We start from the raw sequence: 27958 nt of genomic DNA on the forward strand, positions 1-27958 counted from the left end.
TGGCTTTTATCTCAGCAGCAGATTAGTGCAGGTGATTTCATTCCTGTGCAGATTGGGCCTGCGAGGGGTCATTTAGGAACACGAGTCATGGAGATGAGAGAGGAAAAGACAGACTGAGACTGACAGGAAAAGAGCAGGAATTCTGAGGGTGACAAGTACAAGTACAAATGCTACAATATTTTATGCATTTGAGGTCTGTGTGTCTTTTGGGGCTGGAAATGATATTTTTCATTTATCACCACATGTTAAAAGACCTGCAACTTCATCTTTGTTTAGAGAGGAACTTAAATCACATCAGTAGATAGGAAAACAAAAACATACAAACTCTATCATGCTTCCATCCTTTGCAAACTCAGCATAGAAATTTGCAGGTCTTGAAAAGCAAGTTGCATTTTTCTGCTGCACCTGTTCACCTTTTTCGCGAGCCAAGCAGCGCTTACAGTGATTCTGATTGTGCCTGCACGTGTGATTTCAGCGAAAGGCGAAAAGCATCACATTAGGCACATCGCCATAGCTGATTAGATCAGATAAAAGTACTGCTCCAGCAGCAGTAAGTCAGTTAAGGCTTCACTGCTAACATATGTTTCTACAGTATGTGTGGGGTGTCTCAGGTTAGATGCTGATTGTAATGTATTGGTTTATTTGGTAAGCGACTTAATGAACATGACTACATTTATATAGGGTTTTAACATGCTGGAGTTAGCAAGAATGCTCATTTACATCGGTAAAGACATAGCATTGAAATTAATAGTGTCAATTTTGGACACCTTGTTCGTTTTTATGGGTCTAAATAGTGCTACAACCATTGATGAACCATATTGAAAAATTCTCATCATGATTTTCAAAAGCCCAAGAGATTGTAGTTTTGTCCAACCAACAGTCCAAGATCGATTTATTTTATAATTAAAGTTTTTAAATGAAAGGGAAAAAATCCTGTGATGTTTCTTTAATCAGATATTTCCTTAAAATCAAATGAGACCATAATGCTGTTGCCCTGACAGTGTTTTTTGTAATATTTTTTATACTGATTAGAAACACTGCTTAGATCAATGACAATATGTTTAAATTGTTTAAGATCAAACAACTACGTATTACACATGGATTTGTTTGGGCTGTGTAGAATTAAAGGTTAAAATAAATCTCTTAATTCACACAAGAATAGATCGGCCTACATTTTTCACCATTCAACACCGCTATAAATTCACCCCTACACTTCAACGCAAACTTATTCCTAAGAGCTAAAACTTGCTAAATACCGAACATCCTCTGTTGTCACATCCACCTGCCCCAGAGAGAGGCTGCCTCTCATTGGCTCAGGCCTCAGCCAATCAGAAGCCGGGCTCAGCGTTCCGGGGGAAGGCCATTCAAATGGTGCGGCTGAGTATTCATGAGGGCCAGCGTTTTGCTTGGAGACCCCTGTCACACACTGAGCCGGCTAGTCACAACAGAGAGGACTTCAAAGGCTGCCGGCGGTGCGAAGTGTGAGTGACAGACAGGCACACAGACAGACAGACAGACAGTCGCAGGGACAATGAGACGAGCTGAGAGAGTGATACAGCAGAGGAGAGGGCAGTAGATGGAGAGCGAGTTATTGGGCAGAAAACAGAGAAAGTGACAGAAAGATACAGTTTACAAAAAGACGAGGGAGAGAGAGAGAGAGAGAAAGAGAAAGAAGCGATAAAGAGAAGGAGACAGACACAGACGTCTTGGGACACAACATTTTCTCGTCTTCAGAGCATGGTGGCAGAGTGCACATGGATTTAGTCGACCTCTACCTCCCAGAGTGCTTCACCTATCACTCTGACACCGAGTAAGTACTTTCACTCGGCAGAATTACTGTACACACACACACACACACACACACACACACACACACACACAGGTGAAGTAGTGCTAATATTGCTAACATGATACAGTGCGTGAGTGCTATGCTCCTATCTGTGATTTGTGGGACACTGTGTGTTTGCTTGTGCTCAACTATTTGCTGGTGTTTTGCGCTGTGTGCTTTTGATTTCCTAGTTCATTTGAATCACCCTCAAGAAAATGCAAGTGATCTTGAAAGGAGAAAGCACTTGATAAAATATTCCCTTCACCTTCATGGGACATTTATTGGCTCATAGTCTTACACTATTTGCTCAGCCACACGTTACAATGTGTGCTATAATTGTTCCTTCTACAGGAATGCAAATAAGACAAACATTTTAAAAGAGTCTCATCCTACCTGTGTGAATGTCTCACACTATGTACCACTTTTGGGCTCTTTTACACACTTCATCACACTTTCCTTAAGCCCAAGAGGAATTGTGGGAATTTCTTGTTTAAACTTATGGACAGTACGAAACCTTAAAATATTCAGTTTTCAATGACAAAAGCGGAAAAGTTTGAGGCTTTTTTGGTTTAAACAGTTCCAAAACTACTAATCAATGCTCAAACTGTAATGAAAAACATAATGTTAATTGACTTATCGGTTAATTAAGTAATCCTTTCGGCTCTATTAAGGTGTAATAGAAAAAGATTTACACAAATATACAGTTTTTTTCCCCTAATGCTATGGGTAAGTGCCATTGAACATTTCCCAGGAGGGGAGGTTTGTGTGCATTGCTTAGAGTCGTCATTGTTCAGCCTGTTTGTTTGTTGATAGTGAGGGGGAGTGAGAGTGGGGTGGGTGAGACCAGTTCGGAGGAAAGCAGTCCTTAATGAAAGCCTGCGAGACAGACGTGCCAAGCAGCTGTTTGATTCCCCCGAAAAATACGTCTTGATTGGCAAAATGTTCTGCAATCATAAAAAAAAACCACGTCCATTATCATCACTTTGGAGGCATAATCGCTCCTCGGCTCTGAAGACATCTTAATTGGCATTTTTTTAGGACCGGAATTAACTCTTCCCCCGCCCCAGCAGGGAAAGATAAAGAGAATTCGGATAGACAGACGCTGATCAAAAAGACAGCACGGCACAGGACATGTGGATGCTCAGGTTTGCTGATTGCCGGTGACAGAAGCAGCCGGATAAAGAATGGGAGAAAAGGACACAGATGATCCCCCTGTATGGCACGCTATCCGTGTTCCCAGAGCCCGCGGGTCCGAGCTACAGCCACAGGCACCTCATCTCCCAGCTAACAGCTTCGTCCAAAGCCTGACTAAGGCTCTTACACGGCTGGCTGGGGGTGCCACTGATCCCTGCTCATCTCTTACTGGCTCATTAGGAAAAAAACACGACTGAGACCCCACTGACCTAAATAGCTGCTCCTCGGGGTTGGGGTTAGCCTGGAGAGTTTAGGGAACAGGACCTAGAAGTCGTTTTTGGGGGTATTTCAGGGAGAATATCCTTTTTATTTTCACTTCCCTCAGGGTTTTTTTGGATTTGCATTGGCTCCATTTTCTTTGCATCTTTTGGTCAGTTGCCGCTCTTGTTTTCTTCGCACCCTCCCTTCCTCCCTCCCTCCCTTCCTCCCTCCTTCATCCGCTGGCTCATTGTCTGCATTATGACTCTGCTCATTTGAAAGTGAGTGTTGCCTCCTCTCCTTTCTTTCAACACCCCCCCCCCCCAGGTTAATGAGCCACAAGCACTGCCCCTTTCTTTCTGTCCCTTCCCGGCCTTTTCACACTCCCTCTATCTCCCTCTAATTTCCTCCGGCCTCTCTTCTTCTTCTTCTTCTTCTTTTTCTTCGTCTCTTTTTGTGTCTCCTTGTCATTTCACGCTGCATTTTAGCCTTTGTTGCCAAGGTGCAATTATGGTTGTTTTGGATACTGGGACACAAAAGGGGGTGAGGTATGATAACTTTGAATACCTAAACACACACACACACACACACACAGTCTCTGATTTACCCCCGCTGCATGCCTCTGTAGGAGCTGCACCGACCGTCTTTTGATGGGTGTTTATGTGGAGTTGAAGATTAGTAATCTGTCAGTGCGAATATTACATCACATCTGAGCACCCCACTTTAATGTCGTTTCATTAACAAGCAAAACACCCCCTCCCCCTCCTCCTTGTCTCCCCCTGTGATCATTATAATGGGCGAGCAAAAAGAATATCTCACTCTGTACCTGTCAGAGACTTGTCACAGCGATATGGACGCCTGTGATGGATAGCCAATAAGTAAACCGATGAGTCATTTTAAAAGGAAACTGAAACCTCTACAATGTGCTGTGTTTATAGTCCTCAAAGTGGATTGAAGGGGGGGAGGAATGACCGGCGGGTGGGTGGGGTTAAAATGACATGAGCTTCTTTGTCATTATTAGTTATTTTGGTAAAATGTGGATGCTTGCGACTAGGGTTCTAGTTGCACGTGGCAACGTACAGCGATTCTGCGATCGTGCAAGACAATCATACAATGAAACATCACGATATTCGATTAACTGAAAAATACAAACTCGCCCCTAAAAGGTTAAGTTCAGATTAACGTATTTATTCACTGCAATTTGGTGTCAGTTTCACAGAATTGACACAAACTGAGATGAAACAATGCTTGTGTTTTCAGTCGGTAAATTATATTTACTGAACTATAGAACAACTGTGAAAACTAATTAGGACTTTGGATTTGAAAGTGGCTGTCGCATCTCTTCACTTCTTTCTACCGCTGTCCGACATATCCTATCTTCGTCTTCTTCTTTTATCCTGCTGTTAACTTCTTCTTCGCCCAATACATTTCCGTTCACATTTCCCTTATTCATTTCATCAGTGCCACCACGAAGAGTCATGAAGTAGTGATGCAGTGAGTCAAAAATCGGTTTAGAGCGCCTAATGTACACTACCAGTCAAAAGTTTGGACACATTTTCTCATACAATTGAATGGGAAAGTGTGTCCAAACTTTTGACTGGTAGTGTATCTCAATTAAAATATTGCTATTTGGTGCCAGCCTAGCAATAATTGTATTGCACAAGTCAGCACGACAATATATTGCTATCCGATATATTGTCCCGCTCCTAATACTGGGTGATACTATGACTGCATTTTATGAACTATAACAAAGTTTTTTGAAACCTTATCTTAAAGAACACTGTCATGTTCAAAAAATCGTGTTTAATTTAACAAAAGCTTCTCCAAATAACTCTTCCAAGCTTTTTTTTTAGCATCTTTTGGCTAAATGTTTTGTTTTTGACCTTAAACTTTTTTATTCAGTCTAACCATGCTCATGTCCTCAACATGGACAGCTAGTTTAATTTAAAAAGCTCAGATAAACCAACTGTACGCTACCTGCCCAGCACAACCACTGTATATAGATGGACAGCGAGTCTCCGTCTGCTCTCATTGTACAAAATGGAAGCCAAAAATATCCCCGAGGCGGAGGCTGCCATGTTGCACTGGTGATGTCATTTGGAGCCAGCAGGTGGAGCCGCATGTTGGCGTATTTAACAGCAGAACAGCTTCTTGTGTTGGTCTGAAGCAGACGTTCACAGATACGTAAACTTCAATGACTGTAGTGATTGTTTAAGTTACGTTTCCTCTCGCCGCTCTTCCTTTACTCTGCTAATCAGGAACAGATCGGCTGCAGGAGCCGTATTTGTCAACAGAGCTGTCAATCATCCTTTTTACAGCATCAAATAACTAATTAAAAATGAACACTTGGATGTAAATCAGCATGATATGAACTAACTATAATGACAGAAAGTATGTACCGTGTATTTTGATTTAATAGTTTGACTCATGTCCCATCTGTTAACATGGAGGAGGCGGGCTTTATGACCTATACTGGGGCTTCACTTTTAGGGAGCTGTCATGTCGTCCAAACAATCAGTATGGCCCAGCACCAAACCGCTGACAAAATTAGCAGCTAGCTTCTTAGCTAGCTAAAAGGGCAAATACTTCTCTAGGAGCTGGAGGAGACCAAAACAGAGCCCTAAGCAAAGTGAATATTCGACTTGCATTTGTCACATGACCAGGAACATAATGCTAAAGTTGCTCTTTGTCCTCTGGATGTGTGAACGGGCTAATGTTTGCCAGAGTGACCCCCTTAACATACTTATAAGGTGAAAAATATGCCAAAGTTGTGTTTCTTAGCTTGGTATGCTAACTATTAGTGACTTAAAACATTTAAAAGAAGATTTCATGTCTTTAAATAGGCAGTTGTACAAAAATATTAAAAAGCAGCCGAAAAATAAGCTAATAAGATCAAAAACTAACCTTTAGGAAAGCTTAACTGTTAGCCCTCTCTGTATCTGTAATTGTCAGCCTGTGTCTTACTGTACGTCTGTGTGTCTGTCTGTCTCAGTGGGTTTGTAGTGGATCAATAGCGCGTGCCCATGGTTTACTTTGAGGGTGGTTAAGCAGCCATTCTTTTTGCCTACCAAATCACTTGTGGCGCAGAAAACACTGATTTACATGTCAGGAAACACACTGGCTTTGACATCAACCTCACCAGACCGGGATTAGCGTGGGAGAGCTGCACGGCTGCGTGGATACTGTGTGTGTGTGTGTGTGTGTGTGTGTGTGTGTGTGTGTGTGTGTGTGTGTGTGTGTGTGTGTGTGTGTGTGTGTGTGTGAGACAGAGAGAGAGAAGGAGACAGCAGAGGGCTTTTTAAAGTTGGCCTGGCGACACACAGTTGCACGCAAGTATGTGTCGGGGTGTTTATGAAGACACTTGCTTTAAAATGTGTCTGTAAGTGTGCGCACATGGAGCGTGAACATGCTCCCAATCACGTGAATCTAAAGTGTATGTGGAGAAGTGGTAGCCTGTCTGTGATTTTATTTTTACATCCACACATGAACGCCTGACGCCACGGTGCTAGTGTGTGTGTGTGTGTGTTTTAAGGATGTGGGTGTATGTACGTATGAGCACGGATCACATGCCTGCGAGCCTGCTGCACACCTCAGATGCTTTTTTCTCCTCGCTGTGGTGACAGAGTGTCTGTTGTGGTCACATCTTAATCCAATAATAAAGTAGTGATACATACTTTAATATGCAGGCCTAGGAGAAGACTTATTTTAAGCTGTTATAATGGAGGTATATATAGAACATAATGCTTAAAATGTCTCAATTCGAAGACAGAAGATGTGTCTGTAAATATTTAGATAATAATAAACAGAAAGTATGTTGTATCTAAAGCCTTTCTTTATTGTCCTTATTTAGGGCTGGGTATTTATAAGGATTTCTTAATTCGATTTGATTCCGATTCACAAGGTCCGATTTGATTTGCTCAGATACAATATCAATGCACCTCTAACCTGGTGCATTATTATGGTGCAAAATAGTTACATAATCTACTTTTAATCTAACATGACAAACACACAGCAGTCAACACAATATTAACAATTTTATGAATTAGACAGTTTGTTAACTTTTTTTTCCAGTGTCAGATTTTCAGTCTGTACATCTGGCTCGTTGTTTTGATTAAACGAACTGGGCTTCAACTTGTACAAGATCTCATAGCGCGAACAACAAAACCACACGAGACTAAGAGTGTGTCCCAATCCGCGGGCTGCAGCCTTCGAAGGAGGCGGTCCACCGAGGATGGCCCATTCGTAGCCCGCGTAGACCGTTAGAGCCAAACTAAATTGAGACGGTCTGGTCTGCCCTTACGTCACCAAACTCCGTTCCTGTCGCCTAGCAACAGGTAGCTAGCGAGCATAACTAACGTTGCGTAAGTTAACCTACTATTTTAAAGATAATTTGTTTCAAGGCCCCTTTCGTTTTCTTAAACATGTGTATCGCTAGCTATTTGATTGAGTTGAAACCATAAACTTTTTTAAGAGTATTTCTCTGCCTTTTAAAAGTGCCCGATTTTGTTTGAATTGGCGCGCAATGCATCTCGGGATACGGTGGAAATGGAGGACGCATTTGTCGGCCGCATCTGAAGGAGCCTTCGAATTGGGATGGCCTTCGACGCGCTTCTGTGACGCAATAGGCATTCAAATACGGCCTTCGAAGGCTGCAGCCCCTGGATTGGGACACAGCTTAAGAGTTATGGGGAAAGGCATACTGTATAACAACATGCCGAAAATACACTTGTGGCCACAGAGAATAACATAAACATCAGTGCAAAACTAACTTACATATTCATGGACACACACACGATAAAAAGAGTCTGTCGACGATCACTGATGTCTCTGTAGTAGGTGCAGTAAACAAGTCTGGGCATGTCTCCCTCACTGCCGTGTTTCGGGCGATGTGCTGAGTCATGCTGCGTTCAGGAGCGCTGAGAAATGTGAGTGATCAGAGACGTTTTTACTCATATTTTTAATGATCGATCTCGGGATTAATTAATCAATATTGGGTCATTCAAATGAGAATTGATTTGACTCAGAAAAAACCCCAGCCCTATCCTTTTTATTGTTTTTTGGATCGTCTTTCCTAAAAAAAGACACAAAAATGAACAAGCAATTTCATTTTATGTCATTTAATACTGTTTCCTAAATGTCTCCTAACAGTAAACAAGCTGTTTGACAGGTTAGTCTGATGATTAACTAGGCGACACCAAGAGCGAGACAATAGAGAGAGGTAAAAAGGGCCGGGCAATAAAAACACATTAGAGAAAACAACGGCTGTGTTTGGGTTGAACATAATACTTAAGAAGAAGCAGATGAGCGCTGGTTTGGGCTATTTCCCTACGTTTGCTTAAACTATTGTCTTCTGTGAAAACAAAGAAGTGTAATGGCCAGCAGCTTTGCATATGTGGGAAATCCCAAACGGCTGGTGTAGATAGTGCTAGGATGGATGGATGCATGAATGGAGGGAGGTGGAGGTAGTCTGAGGACTGAGAAAGGAGTATATTTAAAAGAACGTGAGCTCTCTGTTCCTCTGTATGTAATCTTAATGAGTAAATCCATAAAGGAATGGTAATGCTGCTTATTACATGATGGCTATCTGTGTAAATGATGCCTGACTTAATAAAACCAATCAAAGCCCACAGCCCTGAAGGTCAATTACAAGTCATTAATATTAATAACAATACCAAGGTGACTCATCGTATAAAGCTGAGCTGAATGTCAACTCTCTCCCCATCATGAATATGTATTACAATAAGGCACGTAAACAATCTTTATCCTTTGTTTTCTCCAGACATCTCGGCAGGATGTCACTGAGGGGCTTGGACCCCACCTGTCCCTCCACAATAAAGCGCGAGCCCTCCAGCCCGAGCCCAAGCTCTCAGGGCGACGTCAGCCCGGCCCAGCCCAGCCCCGGAAGCTCGTCCTCGGACACAAACTCCAGCTACGGGCCGCTGACCAAAGGCCTCAACCACAGCAATGGGCTGGACTCACCAGGCCTGTATGGGCACACAGCGGGGCTGGCCAGCAATGTGGTAACAAACAGGTGAGTGTGTGCATTATACCGCCCCTTATTTTGTGAGCTTTTATTTTCTCCTATTCACTTCCTACCTTCCTCTCTTTCTCTCCTCTATCCAGGAGGTATGGGGAAGAAGAGACCCAGGTGAAGTGTGAATTCATGCTGGGCACGGTGGCCAAGCGGCTGTGTCTCGTGTGCGGCGACGTGGCCTCGGGCTACCACTACGGTGTGGCCTCCTGTGAGGCCTGTAAAGCCTTCTTCAAGAGGACCATCCAGGGTAAGAAAGGGACACACACACACACGTTCACGTGCAGGAGCAGTCTCAGTTTCATACTTAGTAGCAGAGTCTGTTGTGCATGACTGATAATGCCTTCCTGCATCATCTAAACCTGTTTAACGAGCAACACTGAGCGTCTGTTTTGGTGTAAACAAGCCACAATCGGTTAGCTCCCAGCCTCCCGCCTCTCAAACTGCAGAAAGGTTTTGGCTGATATGTGGTTAAACTTACAACGCGTCATGTATATAGTAAACATGTTTGAGTTTAGGCTTTAAAGCCTCAGATAACATATGCCGCAGTATGTGTGTGTGCGTTCGCCTCAGCCCTGAAAGTCGTTGGCGGCGAGGACCAGCGGCATGCGGTGTGGGTGTTTTAATAGGATTGTTCTGGGCTCTGCGGGAGACCTGACAGGCTGCGTAGTGTTTAGGCCTGGAGAGGTTGGCGTCTGTAAATGGGTTCAGAGGGCAAACCGAATGAGAGGACGTCAGATCAAATGGGGAGATCTGATGTCTGGCTCATCAGATACTTCCTGTTTCTGATTGAGGGTGGCAGCTGAGAACGCCTGAAACTGGCTAAACGCCACCAGGCTTAACCTGCACATTTGGCTGCCATGTCTTTACTCCCAATTAGGTTTGGGGGAGGTGTTGCTTTTGTTTGTGGTTGAACTGAATATGAGGAATAAAGCAAAATGAAATCACCATGTTTGTTCGCAAGAATTAAATGTGCACGTTTTCACACATTAATTTAAGTTAAATCATCGTGAGGAGTACTTCACAGACTAAGAAACAGTTGGTAAATGTCTCCTGTAGCTGTTCCATTCAGAAAAAACAATCCTTATGATGTCATAGTGATGTCATCAGTGGTGTCATCTGGGTCATCTCAGTTACGGATCTTCATTACAAATTTGTAACGACCTTGAGTCGCAAAAACTGAAGGTGTGGAGTTGAAAGATTTGAGTATGTTCTATGGACTCTTTCAAGGTGCATTATGGGAAGTGTAGGTTTTGGGACCCACACAAGGGTCTCTATTACTCTTGTTTGTCCTCAAACTTTATGGAAGATATTTTGGTTGATTTATACTTTTGATAAAAGAACTGTCATTTTCATGAATCAACTAAATCATTTTAAATGGGTACTTCAGCTATTACGTCTTGTACTGAAGGTGTCAGAATAATGAACCATAAAGTTGAATCATTGCTCCATTTTCTCTGCTGCAATTTCAAAGAACTTTCTCCTCTCTCTTCTCCTCCTCCAGGTAACATTGAGTACAGCTGCCCGGCATCCAATGAATGTGAAATCACCAAGAGAAGGAGGAAATCCTGCCAGGCCTGTCGATTTGTGAAATGTCTGGCTGTGGGCATGTTGAGAGAAGGTCAGCTATACACTGAAAATCACTTTAAGACCCCGGGTCAAATCATTGTTTGAGTTGCTTTTTTTTGTGGTATCGATCGGTTGGTGGACTTGGCAGAAGTTCAAACCCCCATCCTTTAGACGGTTAAGACGCAGAAAAAGCACCCAGAGAGTGAAGGCTAACTCTTCGCCTCACTGCTGTTTCTTTGTTGTGCGTTCCTGGAAACAATAGTCGGATTAGCGGAGGAGATTTTCAGAATCTCACCTGATGGACTGCTGATGGCACGCACTGTAGCTCTGTGGACTGCAGTGAAACCTAAAACTTTTGACAGTTAAACTTCAGCCCCTTTGTGACAGTTGTGTTGTGTGTGTAAGGCTGTGTATGTGTAGTAAACAAAGGGATACTGACTGTTCAATTGTGTCCCTCTTTTGCTTCAACAATGTGCCTCCAAAATAGCTTCTGGAAATCTGCCAGTGTGTGTAGATGTGTGTGCAAAAATGCAGCAGATAATGGAGGAGGTTGTTGCTTGGGACTTTACAAAAGAATGAAATGTTAGGACTGTATTAAAAGTTTGGGATACACTTGTACAGGTGAAGACCTGCCCAACCCAGCTTATTGTTTTGTGATGCAAAATAAAAACAATGAATAACAGACACAGCGGTGCCTAACTGCACCTGAAGCACTTTATACTGTTTTAATACCCCTACAGAGAATCCTTTTAGTTAAATTAAGGTTGACTTCACAGCTAATTTCTACAACACAAAACTGCTTAAAGATATGGAGTAACACTGGGTGACGTGAATACATACCAGTGTGTGACAGCAATCAGGTGCTCCTTTAGTCTGACTGTGTGCCTGCCTGGTGACATACTGTTGTCCAGATTTAGAAGTGACTCAAAAAGGAAAACATTAGCGACCTCCTACTGTACCGGCCACTCGCAGCAAGCTGTGTATAGAGCCGAGAGATGATAATGAAGCGGGGAGAGCAGATAAAATGTGTGTGTCTGTTGTGGACTGAGGGATAGTAAATGTATTGAAATGAATTGAACTGAATTTATTTTATTTGATAGGGACGAAGCAATTTAACATACAGTTCCAGTACAGAGCACACAGAGTTTATAGCTTTCACTCTTGCCTTAGTTGAGCATATACATGTAGTTACAGTGTAATAAAAAATAAAGCATCAGTATCATAACACACATAAAACTACAGATATCAAGATTAGTTAAATATACTTTAACATAACAATACACAAACAAAGATCCAATTGAAGAACATTGAAGAGTTACTAAAGACAGAAAAGCAGGGATATGGCTAGCTAACCGCGTGCTAACAGTTAGCAACTTCTTACCTTACTTCGTACCTGCTTGGTAACTAATAGATTAAATATGTTCACACAGTTAGTTGTTACCGCTACCTTTGTCTAATAGCTATGTCTGTGATGTAGATTGTTTTTGTCCAACTGTTTAACCCCCAAATGAGAAGGTTAAATAGAGTGGAAGGTACAACACAACAAGCTATGTTAGCTTCCTCAATTTTGGACTTCGACATCCCATAAAAAGTCCGCCCTGTCAAGAAAGCTAGCTAACTTTCAGTTGCGTGGATATATTAGAGTTTAACGTGAAAATAATTTATTTCGACACATTTTGTATTTTTTTGTCATACCCAAATGACCAGGTCTTTTCATGATGCTATAGTAGCCTAGCTTACATGTAAAGATGAACCTTAGAATAATACCCCAAACTGTTTGTAGTAAAAGTATCTCAGGATTGTACGATAGTTCAATCATTGAAGAGTTAATAAAGACGGAAAAGCAGGGAAACAGCTAGCTTACCACTTGCTAACATTTAGCAACTTCTTAGCTTGGTAACTAATGGATGAAATATGTTCACACAGTTAATTCAAAGAGCACAGTAACACGACTTATGTCTCAAAGCTGTCTGAAATGTAGATTTATTTTGTCGAACTGTTTATACGACAAATTAGGAGGTTAAATAGAGCGAAACGAACGACGCAACAAGTTATGTTAGCTTCCTCAGTTTTGGGCTTTATATCCCATAAAAAGTCAGACCTGTCAAGAGAGCTAGCTAACTGTCAATCACGTGAATTCTCTGATCTAGTCTGCTGGTTGAAGTAGAAAAGAAGTGATTTTAACACAATATATTGTCATTTTAAAGACCAAAATGACAAGGCCTTTAGACAATGCTACACGTTATTAGCCTAGCTTAACTGAAAACGAACCTATAACATTATTATCTAATTTTGGATATCATAACTTTTTTTAGAAACTATGAAAATAAGATCCCAGTTGTAATAAACTGAAATTATTCTTTAATGCCGCCTACTCATCTCCAAACACACCACAGCATGTTGTTTATTGCTGCTGTGTGTGTTCCTCAATGTGTGTGTGTGCGTTATGGATACACAGAATTATAGCACCTGTACATGCATATCTGTTGTGTACATGAGTTTGTTTAAACACATTTCAGTCTGCACATTTATGCACACACCTCTGTGTGCTTTGTGTAAGTGTGTGTGTGCCCTTTCTCTAAATTAGCTGCTTTTAATAGTGTAGGGGCATCAGCAGCATCCCAGTCCGCCTCTCAACGCCCCTCCTCCTCTCGCCACCCCCTTTGCTTTCCCTCCCCCCTCGTAAATTCCTCCAGATGCCTTGTGGGATTCCTGGACCTCCGTGAAATGCGAACTGCCCCTCGTAACTCCCGTCGTAAGCGCCCTCGTAACGTGCTTCATCGTGTCTCGTAACGCCCCCTGTTCTCCCGAGAGGCCGCAGTAAAGGCTGAGACAGAGGAGCTGTGAGGTTTAATGGGCAGAGTCAGAGCCGTATTAAACACACAGCTAAAAGACATATAGACCTCAGGCAGGATTTGATTAAGCCATGTTTAGTGGACAATTCTGCTATCGCTGTCGCCTCTGAGGACAGTAAAAACATGTATGTTTGCAAAATGTGCGATCCTGTGCTTTAATGGTTTATCCCAGTTCCTCTCTTAAGCACTTTCCTTCTAGGGCTGCTTCCCAAGTCTCTTATTTGATATCTCCTCACTCCTCGCTCAAACCGGAAGTAGATCCGGAGCCGCCATATTAAGGAGCGAGGATCGAGGAGCGAGGAGGGAGTTCCGAGAATAATAAGCAGGACACAAGAGAGCAGCCTCCACGGAAGTCTTTTTCTGGCCGACACGCCCCCTTATTAGAGATCAGTTAGTGATTGGACGCTGCAGCAGATTGGACTTATGTGAAACTTCACAACATCACCAGAGTTTCATATCGCAGAGAGGAAGAAGCGGACCTTAAAACAGACTTTATAAGGCGCCTTGAAACTGACTACAAACAACGTCGCTATAATGAGTTGGTATTTGACAACTTGTGATCGTTTAGAACGAAATATTGATCATAACTTGTCATAAAATATATAAAATGCAGTGAATAACTGCAGATTTGTTTTCTGAGTCAACATCTGAGTAAAAATAAGTTAATTGTCTAAAAATCAAAAGTAGCAAAAACAGATTAATTTCTATTAAATGTAATCTAAAAAAAATACCTCTCGTCATGATCAGTTATTCCCCTGCTAACTTTTATTACAGATGAATGAATGAATTCAGAGGAAGCAGGAGAGTCTCTCTGTCAGCAGGTAACACTTACGTGTAAGAGTGATCATCAGGTTGGGTTTGATCAGCGTGACCTGATTTCTATTTAGCCTGAAACTTTGAGCCTAATCAATCATTTTCATAGTTCATGAACAGACAGTATTTGGGCTTATTAAATAATTAGATCAGATGATCAGTGATCAAAAATGTAAATAATGAACAAATAATATAAAGGCATAGTGCTGGTAAGAAATGTCCGTCTGGCTCTGCAGCAGGAACACAGACTGCAGCCTGTTCTTCATGTGCAGGTGTTTTTTACACAGGTAACAGGTTACAGAGAGAACACACTGTTACTGTGTGTTTTATTAGAATTAATACAGTGCACATGTGTGCACACACAAACAGCTGTTAAAGCAGTTTGACAGCTGATCCAGCGGTGATCAGCTGACGCGGTCATCACAAACGGACGTCGCAGCACGTGACGCTTCATCGGAAAGGACGTCTCATGTCTCTTAAAAAACATTCCCTCGTTTCCTATCTTGGTTTCCTCGTGTCTCTCCATGCACCTTTGGTGGGAGGGACTAAGACGCAAGTGAAAGACGGAAGTGAAGGAAGGATGGATCCAATTTAAGAGACATGAGAAGCAGCCTTGTTCTTCTCCATCGTCTCATCCCCTACTTCCTGTTCCTGCTGGCTGAAGTCATTCGGTCTCAGGTGTGATAATCTGTATTCTCAGAAAAGCATCAGAACAGGACAGATCGGGGGCACTATGTGCACTTTTCTCTGCCAACTTTCCAAATCCCTCTCATTTGTTGACAGTGCGAACGGGAATGTGACGCCACAGTAGCGCCGGGGGCAGCAGCCATGTGTACATTTGTCACAATATCTGAGCAGCGTGGGATTGTTTATACTGAAAACATGCTGGTGCTGGTGGAGGTGGTGGATTGATGCCCCACAACATGGTAACAGGGATCAGTCTGGATGTTCCTGATCCTCCTGATCACGCCGTGTTGTGTTTTGGGAACCTGTAAATCCTCTCATGTGAAAGATCCGGACACCTTGGAAAAAGACGGCCGAGGGATGAAAGCGGCAAAAATAGATCAATGTCTGAGTAGTCCGTGTTTATCGAACGCTGATGGGCCGCGCAGAAGAACAGGGAGGAGGTGTGTGTCTGCGTCGTTATCCGCCGGAGTTATTCTCGGCCTTTTGGTTGTCAGCACATTCCACTGTGAAGAGTTACACTTAGCTCTGATGTGTGTGTTTGAGTAACTGTCACATCTGAACGCACACGCGCAAACAAATACGCCCGCATGAAACACAATTTTCCGATGTATAAAGCAGCAGGTCTTTTTGATTTAATCTAATGTCGGCCGAGTTTGTGTTAAATCTGATGACAAGTCCCTCATCTCACACCTTAAAGTGGCACCTGCCAAGTGCCTGGGATTATCCACACTTACTATTTGCCCCTCATGACATCATCAGGGCTTCACAGGGCACTGAGTTCCCTCACACCAATCTCTGTTTTAAAGCCTCTCTCATCTACTTGAGCACAAGCCCTGCACTTTCCTCCTTTTTCTTAGAGCTTAGATATATTTATCTGTTAAAAACTTTAAATGTGTTTTCTACGTATTAATATAAAGAGTTTAACAAACACAGAGAGCTTCCCAGCTCTGCGTGGGTGTGGTATTGCCTGATTTGATTAACAATGACCTTGAAACTTTCGCAGACAACCCAACAACTGCTGTGAGCTTCTGATTCAAATATCGTCGAACCCTGATTGGTGCAGGGAAATGAGTGATCACCTTTTTACAACTAAGCCCCACAACAACAAACAGATGCCTCATATGTAAAACATTAAGACAGGGGATTTTGTGTACATGTAGTTTCCCATCGCTCAGAGTGAGACGCTGATAGAGAAAATAGGCTTATGTACACTGTCATAAGACCTTTAAGGAGGTCATACATCATCTGAGAATTATACTTCATAATAGTCTTATGGTAGAGCCTGTTAGCTGACAGAAGGTCAGAGGTCACATATGATTTGTTCATGTCTATAATAAAGCTTTAAAAACCAATGATGCTAAAGAACCTTTTGTAGCTAATGTAATCTTTCATGCCTGGTTAAGATTACACTCTGTTACTTAATGTTGCAGATGTACAGTACATGCATGCTCTCTATAAATATCCGCATAAGTAAGAATGAGTGCAGGAGGCAGCGGGCCACAAGGGATGCAGTATCACACTGAGGTGTCAAGTGGGCAAATAATACCCTCAGAGTGTCTCTTTCAGGCGCGAGTGCAGTTATAGATTCAGGGCCACTATGGTCATTTACACCGTGCGGATCAGGAAACCCGACACCACTACTAAAGACGTCCTGAGTCACGTTCACACACACTTTCTATAGAGATGCACCCGGTGACTGTGTGTCCTCCGTGAACATGAATCCAATCAACTTTCTTCTTGTCCCCTATACACGCTGTCGGCATCGCGACAAGATTAGCACAATGCTCGTTAAGATGAGCAGTTGTCATCAGCTGCTCTGATGTTGCTGGGGGGTGTCGGGTTACAGGAAGCGTGCTGTTGGGCTCCCGGTTAGTCTCCTCGGGATCCTCAAGACATGTGACAGATGATAGGGGAAGGGGAACTTCCTGATGGTCGGGCGGGTTATTATTGAAGCATCTTTCTGATAACTGATCACCTGTTTAAGTAGTGAGTGTCCAATAGTTTAATGAATAAATCATGCAAACTGAATCGTAACTTCAGAGATATCTCACCTGAAGAGGGATTGAAATGTTGCTTTATTTATCTCTAGTGTTTGTCTCTCTTTTTTATATATATATTGAAGAAAAAAAATTAAAAGAATTTTTGATAGCATTTGAAATACAATTTTTTTCTGTACAGTTGTTTCCACTGCATGTTAGAGTATGTTGTTTCGAGTGTAATCTCTATTTAGAGATTCTACATAGAAATGTAGGCAGGGACGTGGATTTTAAGGGACGACATGTGTTTTGGTTTCCGCTTGTAGTCCGCTTGTAGTCTGAGTAATATTGATCAATCACGTATCAGCAGACTGTGGCGTATGCAGGAGAAACAGTGTAGTCCGCCGTAATGGCCTCTCAGCTCCATCAGCGTCATCTGACGATGATTTAGCTTCTTACCGATCTCTATAAACAGACATCTGCAGCAAGTTCAGCTAACAATAAAAAATTCAACTAAAGATAAATTCAACACTGTGTCATGAAAGCCGTTCAGCGTTCAGATTTCCCAACTTCCTTGAATGCATCATGATCGATCCGACCTCCGTTCAACAAAAATTTAAAAGTAGTTTTTTTCTCCTCTTGAGGACAGACCAGACAAAGCTTCATTTTGACTTTTTACTCATCTGCATCCTGATGTTGTAATTTCGACTAAAGACCCGTTAATTAAAATAAATCACAAGAAAATCTGTTTCTTTTTCAGGTTCATAAACCAAAGTGAAGCCTCTGTGTGACTTACTATTTACAGTGAAACTGAGACTAACCAGAACCAATGAACGCACGTTCCTCTGGGGGATTTAATGAACCATGAAATGACGGCATTTATTGTGCAAACATATCAAGAAGGCCGAATCACGTGTCACTTTATATTTTTAAACACTTAAGTTGCTAACTGGACTGTAAACAATGCAGCGAACGGAAAAGGAAGTCTTGACTGGAAGTCGAAGGCTAAACCGGACACGCCCCAACATGTTCACCGTTGTCTCCAAATGCATCACTAAAGTCACCAGTGTTTGTGTCTCCGCAGGTGTGCGTCTGGACCGGGTGCGAGGCGGCAGGCAGAAGTACAAGAGGAGAATAGACGCTGAGAACAGCTCGTACCTGCACCCGCAGAGCGCCTTGCCTCAGAAGAAAACCTGTAAGTGTAGTAAAACAGAACATGACATTCACTATGGTGCGTTATGAACACGACTGGAATTGTAAACCGGTCCTTTTATGTTAATTGGTTCTTTTATTATAGATATTAAACTATGATTGTATGTGTGTTTTGGTCATTGAGTTCAGAACCGTCACATTGTGCTCTCTGAGACGTCCGTCTGTCAGAGCGGTGAATCACTTTAATAGCTTGTATTTGCTAATGAGCCGGCATTTATCAACGCCAACTGTACTTTTGGAAGTGCAGATATTTAAATGGATGTAATATACTTTATAGCTGTCCTTTAAAAAACACGTATCTCCCAAAGTTTTCATTACAATGAAGAACTGCCCGACGGTATCGGATGGTGTTTGTGTGCATGTCCCTCGTGAAACTGCGCTTGTTTTTTAATATATAATCGTAATGAGACTGCATTAATACATAAAGGTGGTTAGAGTAACTCTTTATCCTTCTCAGACACTGTTGGCAGCGTGATAGAAAACAAGGTGGTGTCTCTGCTGCTGGTAGCCGAGCCCGAGGGCATCTTCGCCATGCCGGACCCCACCGTGCCCGAGAGCGACATCAAGGCTCTGACCACGCTGTGCGACCTCGCCGACAGAGAGCTGGTGGTCAACATCGGCTGGGCTAAACACATCCCAGGTACGAATCTACGGCTAAAGAAAACCCAGTCAGTCAGTCAGTCTGCTCACACACATTAGCTCACTTTAAGTCCATAATCAGATCACAGGAGGAGATTGTTTTGACTTGTGTGTGCCAAGACACTCGCTACACGCCCCGAGGAGAGAGGGCATGTTGGCGCGGCGGTGTGTTATCTGTCCGTCATCCTTTGTGTGTGTGTGTGTGTGTGTGTGTGTGTGTGTGTGTGTGTGTGTGTGTGTGTGTGTGTGTGCTCTAACACTGCCATGTCCTCGCTGATCGTGTGTTCCGGATATAAAACAGATGACCGTTGTTCTCCTGGAAGTTTTAATTCATTTCCTGGGCTCCGGCTGTCTCTAAATTGCAGAAGTCCTCCTGATTCGTGGAACACTTAGCGTCTCGTGTGACAGCAGAAGGGATGTCCAGAGTTTGGATGAGAGGGGGGGAAAGGAGAGGAGAGGGGAAGTGAGCGTTCTGACAGATTAGTGGGATTAAAAAGCTGGTATGCGGCTGTGCTGGTGGCTGACATTGTATGCGGTGGCGACAGAGGTTTGCAGGTCAGCTTTTGATCCTCTCATCAGGAGTGAATCTGTTTCTATTTTCTTGGTTTATCAATTTATTGTTTAGCCCCTTAAATGTCACATGATTATACTCAATTCCTATTTCATTGCTCTGGTGTGTAAGTTGTCTTTAAATTGCTTGTTTTATTTGACCAGCAGCCTGAAGCCCAAACACATTCAGTCTGCAACGTGTAAGACAGAGAAAAACTGCACATTTAGGAATTGAGGCCTCTCCAGTGAGAAGTTGCTTTAACGATTAAACAATACTCCAAAAATAGTTGCCAGTTTAAAATACCGCTGCGGACAAAAAATAAGAGACCACTGCAAAAATATGTTTTTCTCTTTTTATTCTAATTATAGGTTTATTACAACAAAACAATAAAACAAAAACTTTACTTCCAAGTAAAATATTCTCATGTACGTCTTTTATTTGCCGAAAAGGACGACTGGTTAAGAGAACCAAAAGATGCATAAAAGATGTTCAGGTTAGTTTCCCCATGTTCTGACTTAGACTTTCACATTGCCGCTGGGTGACGTCGTGCCACTCTTTGTGCGCAAAAACTCAAGCAGCTCGTTTTGTTCGACGTCATGTGACCGTCCATCTTTCACTTGATCACATTCAGGAGGTTTTCATGGGGCTCAGATCTGAACTGGGATTACCGTGAAATGAAGAGAGAGATGCTGATGTAAGGAACATGTGGAGGGCTCTCTTATTATTTTCTGGAGCTGTATGTAGGTTCAATAAATGATTTATCAGCTAGTTTGTTTCAGGGGTACAATTATGAAAAAATAATTCAGATCAGATTTACATTAAAGCATACTGAATACATTTTAGTTTTTAACTATTGATCGGACAAAACAAGCAATCTGAAGATGTTGCCTCGGGCTTTGGAAAGTTGTGGTCGCCATTTTTCATGATTGTTTTCAATAATGAATATTTAAAAAGCCATAGTTTACCAATGGGTTAGTCATTGTTTTTTTTATTCTACCTTAGGTCACATTTTTTGAAGGCTAATATTTTAAACTTAAGTGGAAATGTGAAGAAAATAAGACGTCTATGGCATTTCTATTTCCATCAGTGTGGACATGATATTGCTTTAATGCAGAGGTAGTTTATACAGTATACAAATAAACAATCTGAAAGTGTGGATAAGATGATTATAAGATGTATTTTAAAAGATGACATAAAATGAATCAAAAGAAATGAATAATATTGTACAGTACTAAAGACACAGTCTCCAGTAATGTTCATTCTATCAGAGGCATCATCTCTCTCTGTTTGTCTTCTGTGTGTTTGTCTTATCGTCCGACTGCTTTATCAGCCGAGCTTATCCACACCCAAAACATCACCAGGGAAACACCTGGGCTTTTTGTTGATGTCTTTTCTCTGAAATGCTTACAAAACAAACAAAGCAGGTGTGTGTGTGTGTGTGTGTGTGTGTGTGTGTGTGTGTGTGTGTGTGTGTGTGTGCTTGTATCTCTACTACATTTGTCCCTGTATTTCTTCTTGCACAGTCGACATGAAGCAACCATTTGAGTATGTGTTGGTGTTTGGTGTCCCTCATCAGCATTTCCATTGTTCTGTTGGTAAAGGAGGAAGAGGCGCATCACCTCCTCCTCCTCCTCCTCCTCCTCCTAGTCCCATTCCTTCTCACCCTCGGGCTGTTGCTGTCTGCCTCCTTTCTCCGGTTGTCGGCTCTTTACTGTCAGCGCACGAGACAGACACGGTCCGACTGATGGGCGTGGAGGGTTAAACTGGGAGAGTGGAGCAGCAGTGAGAGGAGGATCCCCACCTGAGGGGACAGAGACACAGGGGGCCGTGTGTTCATGCAGCTGTCAGGCTAATTTAATGAAATGTCACAAAAATGATTCCACTTCAAAAACAGGTCTTTTTTGAAGACCTGATCAGGAGGCGTCAGGTTGTCATTGCTACTTACTCAGTTTATGTTCAATGCTTCCATATAAAAGCAAAAAGATAAAGCTAAAATCAAATCAATCATCCAAAGTACAAGCTAATGATCCCCTCTTGCTCTGATTGGTTGGCATTTTGGTCTGTTGACGTTGATAACGCCAATATTTATTGTGATTTCACAAAATACAGGAAATGATATCATACAAATGCAGAGTGTTTCACGTCCAAACAATTAACAATCATACTTGATATTATTTGGGACTTTTAAGTCTTCTAACAAAACAAAATCCTCTCCTACTTTTACCACTCTTGGTTCAGCGACTCTGACAGCTGCATGAACAAGTAGAAAGAGTTCAGGTGGAGCGTCACGTTTCTTTATAGAATAAATACAAACAGACTTGTGGGCAGCAGTTGCGTTACTTTTACAGTGTGTCATCATACCATGCCATCTCATTTCTAAATATAAGTTTAATCAGCGTGATCAGCCCGGTGACGGTAACTTTTTGAAACAAAAGCTCACCGTTCCCTTCTTCCGCGCCACTTCCGCTCCGTTAACGGTCCATTTATGTGGCCTCAATGTTAACCAGCACCGGGAAGAGGTGCCATTGATAACAGGGATACACTCACTTATTATCCACCTCGCGTAGCTGAGCGTCTGCCTCGCTCATCCCGCCGACATGATCTGTGACGGCAGCAATGTCACGTGCTTGTTTAACAGGTAACAGGCAGGTGACACACAGACTCTGCTGCACAGCGTTCACTGCACTCTGTGCTCTGGTGAAAGGGTTGCACCAATGTGATAACAGACGGACTTTTCCTGTAAAGAAGTCATGGAAAACAAGAAACAGGCAAGTTTTCATTTTGCACCGAGCAACAATAAAGTAGCAGCTTGACGTGTTTTCGCATGTACTACGATGTGAGTATTGCATATGCTCACATTGCAATTGCGATTGTTAATATCGTGCAGGCCTAGCTGCGGGGCTAGGTAGCTTGTTCCAGCATCCAATTCATGTGGCTACATTTGGTATGCATTATTCAACACTTATCATTTGTATGTAACACGACCAACCATCCAGTTAGTTTAATACTGACGTGATAGTTGATGCAGAACGTGCCACATAAGAAGCAGCCAGTCAGGAAAATGCCTTAAACCCGCCCTGATATTAGATTGGTTGCCATTGGCCTGACCTGAATCATGTCGGATGAAAATCTGTCTGAACTGAAGGAAGATCAGACGCAACCAGCAGAGTATTTAAAATATATGCTCACAGATTGTCTTGTTAGATGACTTGACTACTTTATTACAGTTTTTTTGATAACATAAATTAAGTGTGAAGTCTATCCTCTGATCTAATGTTAAAGTCGTTTAACAGTTTTACATTGGAAATATTCACTGGTTACACCTTTACAAGTGCTGGAATTTTTAAAAAAAAGTCATTATTAGATATGTTGTGTTTTTGGTTCGTCAGACTAAATGTCAAATCAGAAAATCTAATCAAATTGAACTTTATGCTTCAAAGAAGGATTTTATTTGGTCAGACAGAAAAACAGAGACACAAGCAGAGAAGCAGAGAGAGAGAAAAAAGGATGAAGAAAAAGAGGAGAGTGACTTGAGATGAGATGACAGAGATCTCGAGGCAGAAGACGTATCAAAGCAACGGACAATAGCATCATTCAAGGATCAGGTTTGAGAGCTAAAACGGACCGGACGGCTCAACCGACCGGAGACAAAGAAAAAAAAAAAGGTAGATCAAAAAGACAAACAAGGAGAGAATGGATATTTAAAGAGAGACTGCCCCTCGGAGCAGCGTAATGGCCATGTCACATCAGGTCCGGGTGAGTGGCAGTCCACACGGCCTCCATCGCTGCGAGAACCAGGGTCTTGGGCAAAGTGGCCTGGGCCATCTGAGTTCCTTTGCCCAGGGGGAGGTGAGTGTGACGGGGCTACTGTCCTGGCTGCTCCCCCTCCTCTGTGTCTGCTCTTATCAGGCACAATGACAGTGATGTGGGCTGAAGTCTGAGGGCCAGACTGGCAGATGAGCTGGCTAAAGACCAACTGCCCTCTTTGCTTTTGGCCTTTTTGAGTCCGTGCTGCAAGTTGGCTGTCAAACGTGTGTGTGTGTGAGAGAGAGCGGCTGTGGTGTGACTGGCTGCGTGTCGTAGCTAATATGATACAACCAACACTGGCAAGACACTTCCTCCTTTCCTTGAAGCCCTCAGTGACCTTTGCTGAAGTCATTTGTCTTTTCTCTTTATTGAAACTTGTATTTGTTCTTAAAATCTATCAATACATGCTCTGATATTTCATTACACACACTCGCACAGGTCCCCGTCCCCTGATCGATGATCCAGTGCCAGAATACCGATCCCTATCGGCCAATGAAATTGTGCACAGACAGCCTTTTCCAATCAGTCAGGGAGCGATAGTGGGGGAAAGGGGCGCCACTTGTGTCCCTGCGGTGATTGTAAAGAGCAATGGATCCTGATAACAATCAGTGATGGTGTCGAAAACACAAACGCCTCCCCCCCCCTCCCCCTGCTCAGTAAAATCATCTATTTAATTACGGTAAACGTGTGTGTGTGTGTGAGTGTGTGCATGCAGGGTTTATGCGGGGGACGTGAGCGGGTTTAATCGTGCTCCTGTGGGGTGTAATTGTCAATCAAAGTAGGCGTGTCCAACAGAGTGTCATTAAAGTCACCACCTATTAACTCCCTCTGTCCTTTGTTATGTCCTTTGCAGAGTGGTCGTCTTATGAGAGGATCATTCTGCTGCAAGAAAACCATCAGTGATATTATTATACATATATAGTAGACTGTCAACAAGCTAAGCTAGCTGGTGTGCTTGCTAGCACGTCTTAGGCTGGTTTATAGGCTAATTTTGTTCGCTTGGGAGGTGTAGCTATAGAGCATGATGACTGCCACACGTTTCCTGCATCTGCGAGATGCAGTACGCACATGAACACTAGGGGCAGTGTGGTGGCAGAGGGGATGTTAACATAATAACCTCCTCGAGTGTTGCCATGTCTGTTGTTTACATCCTGCGCATACAGTGGATGCATACAGCCTGAGCTCTCTGGTGTGCCCTCTAGAGGTATCGTCCTGTAACACGCGTACGTGACAAGTGAATTATTGACCATGGTGAAGTGTCCCATTTACATCTTTCTTTTCTGCATCCCAAGTAACTAATCCGTTTTCTATCCTTTCATCTTTCTAGGCTTCCCCACCCTCTCTCTGGCCGACCAGATGAGCCTGCTGCAGAGCGGCTGGATGGAGATCCTGATTCTTCGGGTGGTGTTTCGCTCCCTGGCCTTGGAGGACAAGCTGGTGTATGCCGAGGACTACATCATGGACGAGGAGCAGTCGAAGCTGGCCGGGCTGCTGGACCTCAACAACGCCATCCTGCAGCTGGTGAAGAAGTTTAAAACCATGGGCCTGGAGAAGGAGGAGTTTGTGGTCCTCAAGGCTATCGCACTCGCTAACTCAGGTAATAAGTTATTACAATGAGGGTCTTCAGTTCTGTAGCTGTGTACCTGTTAGCCTTGCTAGCTGCTAGCTCCTTGGATTGAAATGTCAGCTGTTTGTTGGTCGGGCACCTATGTTGGTCCAGACTGAAATATTTCAACAACTATTGGATCATTGTCCCTCAAGGGTCCCTTAGCTCACAGCGTCACTAGCTTAGCTGTGCAGCTTTAGCCTCGTGCACATTTACCTCCACGCTTCTGTGTTTTAAGGATTGAACTTGAATCTTGAATTAGGCTATTTGAGCGTGTAATGCAATCTCTCCTTACAGACTCCATGCAAATTGAGGACTCAGAGGCCGTTCAGAGACTCCAGGACGTCCTCCATGGGGCACTGCAGGACTACGAAGCCACCCACCACCCAGAGGACCCTCGGAGGGCCGGAAAACTGATCATGACCCTCCCTCTCCTCCGTCAGACGGCCGCTCGCGCCGTCCAGCACTTCTGCAGCATCAAACAGGACGGCCGCGTGCCTATGCACAAACTGTTCCTCGAACTGCTGGAGGCCAAAGCCTGACACGAACACAGACGGCCACTAGCGTCGTCCCGACCCTCCCACCGCGCGGGTGTCGGGACGACAGGAAGTGAAGGATAACGGGTAATGATGTGGTTTGACACTATGTATTTGTTCATTTCAGCTTTGGCAATAAAAGTTTTGAGTCCGCGCCGCCGCCATCGCTGGAACATTTTTTCAGCTACAACCTTCCTGCTCCGGATGAACTTTGAGTGGAGGCGAATGAAGCGGTTTAATTTGCAGTTCGTGTCCTGACAATGACTTTGCTGTTTGCGACACTTTTGAAGCGCGACGACCAGCTTCCCAATCGGGCCAAAGACGACGGGACGAAGCGCGTTAAAGCAGAAGAGATCGCCTTCCAGAGATATTTACAGTTATGCCAAAACTAGAGCTTCTGTTGTCAAGAGACCACCTGATACTTGAAGATCCTCGTGGATTATTGCGTCCATCTTGAAGCCTGTTAATCTGCATTCTAGTGCGTTTAGAAGCCTTTTAATGATTTAATAATGAGTTTCCTTTTTGTATTAAAAAAAAGGTGTCCGATGAGGTAAGTCTTGCCAAAGAGTAAAGACTCGTACTACTAAATAATACCAGCATACGTCCACGATAATATAATGTGGCCTGTAAGACATACACATAAACATCCCTGCTGTGTTGTGTATCGATAAAGTATCTATTAATCCACTACATTCATATATAGACGACTTAAAGGAAGCGATTAAGCGGTCAGAATCTCCGGCCTCCTGACGTTAGTGTTTCAGGGAAAGAGTACTTAATATCATGATATAACTCTACGACAGCAAAGTGATATTTATTTCAAAGTGGCTCTGTTTGTTTGTTGTTTTTTATTTACAAATGTGGCATTATGAAGGCTAGATTAAAGCAATTATAGTGGATAATAATTTTTTAAAGATTTTTAAATATCAATATTGTAAGATAATTTTTTACTAGCTTCTCTGCTACAGCACTGATACCTAGATGTACGTCATATCATGAAATACAAGACAAACGCAAAGGTAGGCTAATATTTGGAGTTCGTACTTGAAGAGCATAATGTTGTAGAGTCGTAGTAGGCCTATAGGTGTAAATTTAAACCATTAAAAATGGCTGGCATACTGTATAATCTGGATTAGGGAGGCACCTGATGTCCTTTCTATGGTAGAAGTCGATGTGTAGGATGAAAATTTGTGCACTACTTTTCCTTTTTTTAGCCATAAAGTTTGGGGAGACTGATGATGGCGCTGTTAATCTGTTAGTGTGTTTTTGCGTGAAGAGTAGTTGTATATCAAAATGTGTCTATTTTCCGCACACGTTCAATGAAGGGATTTAACTCGGAAGGAATCTCAGTACAAGAAATAAAAATGCCTGAATCTGGCTCCTTATTTACTCGAGGTACTGTGACACTATAAATGCCGGTTTAAATGTACGTACTGTCCGTTTTGCTGTATATACGTCATGTCTTATGCCAACAGAGATGTTTAAAGATGCAAATAAGCTTTGTTTGAGAGAGCTGTGCCGTGTTATTTCCTTCTCAGGTGGATTCTTGGGCAATAAAGATGATCCCCTTAATGCAACATTAATATCATCCGAGTGTCGTCTTTCTCCATAAAGACACTGAAGCTAATTCATTAAGAGCTGCTAAGTGGCCACAGTCTATTCTGCACACTATGACAATGGGCTGTCATTTCAAAGTTTAGGCCCATTATGGCACATTCAGGCCATCAGAGCCCAGTTGGATGGAGATTTATAATTAACAGCTATAATGTAATGAGGTCTAACATTGGCTCGAGGGGGGGTGCTGGTCATCAGATGCCTGTTGAGGCTGATGGCAGCGGAGGCAGGCGACTCATCGCTTCATCATACAGCCAATCGTGAGATAGAGAAACTCCCCTCAACATGTAGTTATAGCTTCAGGTAAAAAGTGGTCATATGTTGGCATCAATATTAAGCACACGAGAAGTTTTGAAATACTGAATAAGGAAATGCCTTTCACAGTTTAATCATCACTTAGTGCCACAAAAATTCGGCAACACCTGGTCACATTTTAGCCCTTGTCGTGGTCCAAATACTGACATCCATAGAAAAGTTGGGTCTCTTGTTTTGAACCAAGGCATCTGCAGATTAATTCCAAATTAATGCTGTGAGCCACAATAAATTTAGGCACGCTACAAAATGAATAAATCCCTGCATTTGTCGTCTTCTTAGTCATCTTGACTGTGGAGCTGCTGTTGCGTTTAAGTTTGTTCCCAAGTCAGAGAGAGTTTTTCCCATCATAGTTTTAGTTGTAAGCAGACAAAAGTCTTTTTTCTAGGTTATACTTGTAAACATTTGCAACTTATAAAGCTTTCTGTAACTGTATTGAAGTATGAACGTACACACAGGAACAAATCCTAAAAGGGTCCTTAAAGCCGATTTAATAACTGGTTATACACAACAACTAAACACTCACAGGCC

At 42.8% G+C, this 27958-nt stretch overlaps 1 protein-coding gene across 1 annotated transcript; it reads left to right on the plus strand.

Moving 5' to 3' along the window:
- Positions 1-1754: 1754 nt before the first annotated feature.
- Positions 1755-26910, plus strand: LOC138612380 (estrogen-related receptor gamma-like). The gene is made up of 8 exons (XM_069685601.1): positions 1755-1810; positions 9000-9251; positions 9344-9501; positions 10756-10872; positions 18236-18346; positions 18821-19003; positions 24687-24956; positions 25263-26910. The coding sequence occupies exons 1-8, from the start codon at positions 1755-1757 to the stop codon at positions 25505-25507; spliced, it is 1392 nt and encodes a 463-aa protein (XP_069541702.1). The 3' UTR covers positions 25508-26910.
- The last annotated feature ends 1048 nt before the right edge of the window (positions 26911-27958 follow it).

This window comes from Semicossyphus pulcher, unplaced genomic scaffold, assembly GCF_022749685.1.
Source record: "Semicossyphus pulcher isolate SPU_LCO1_2020_fin unplaced genomic scaffold, fSemPul1.0.p SCAF_11, whole genome shotgun sequence".
In the NCBI taxonomy this organism is placed as follows: Eukaryota; Metazoa; Chordata; class Actinopteri; order Labriformes; family Labridae; genus Semicossyphus; species Semicossyphus pulcher.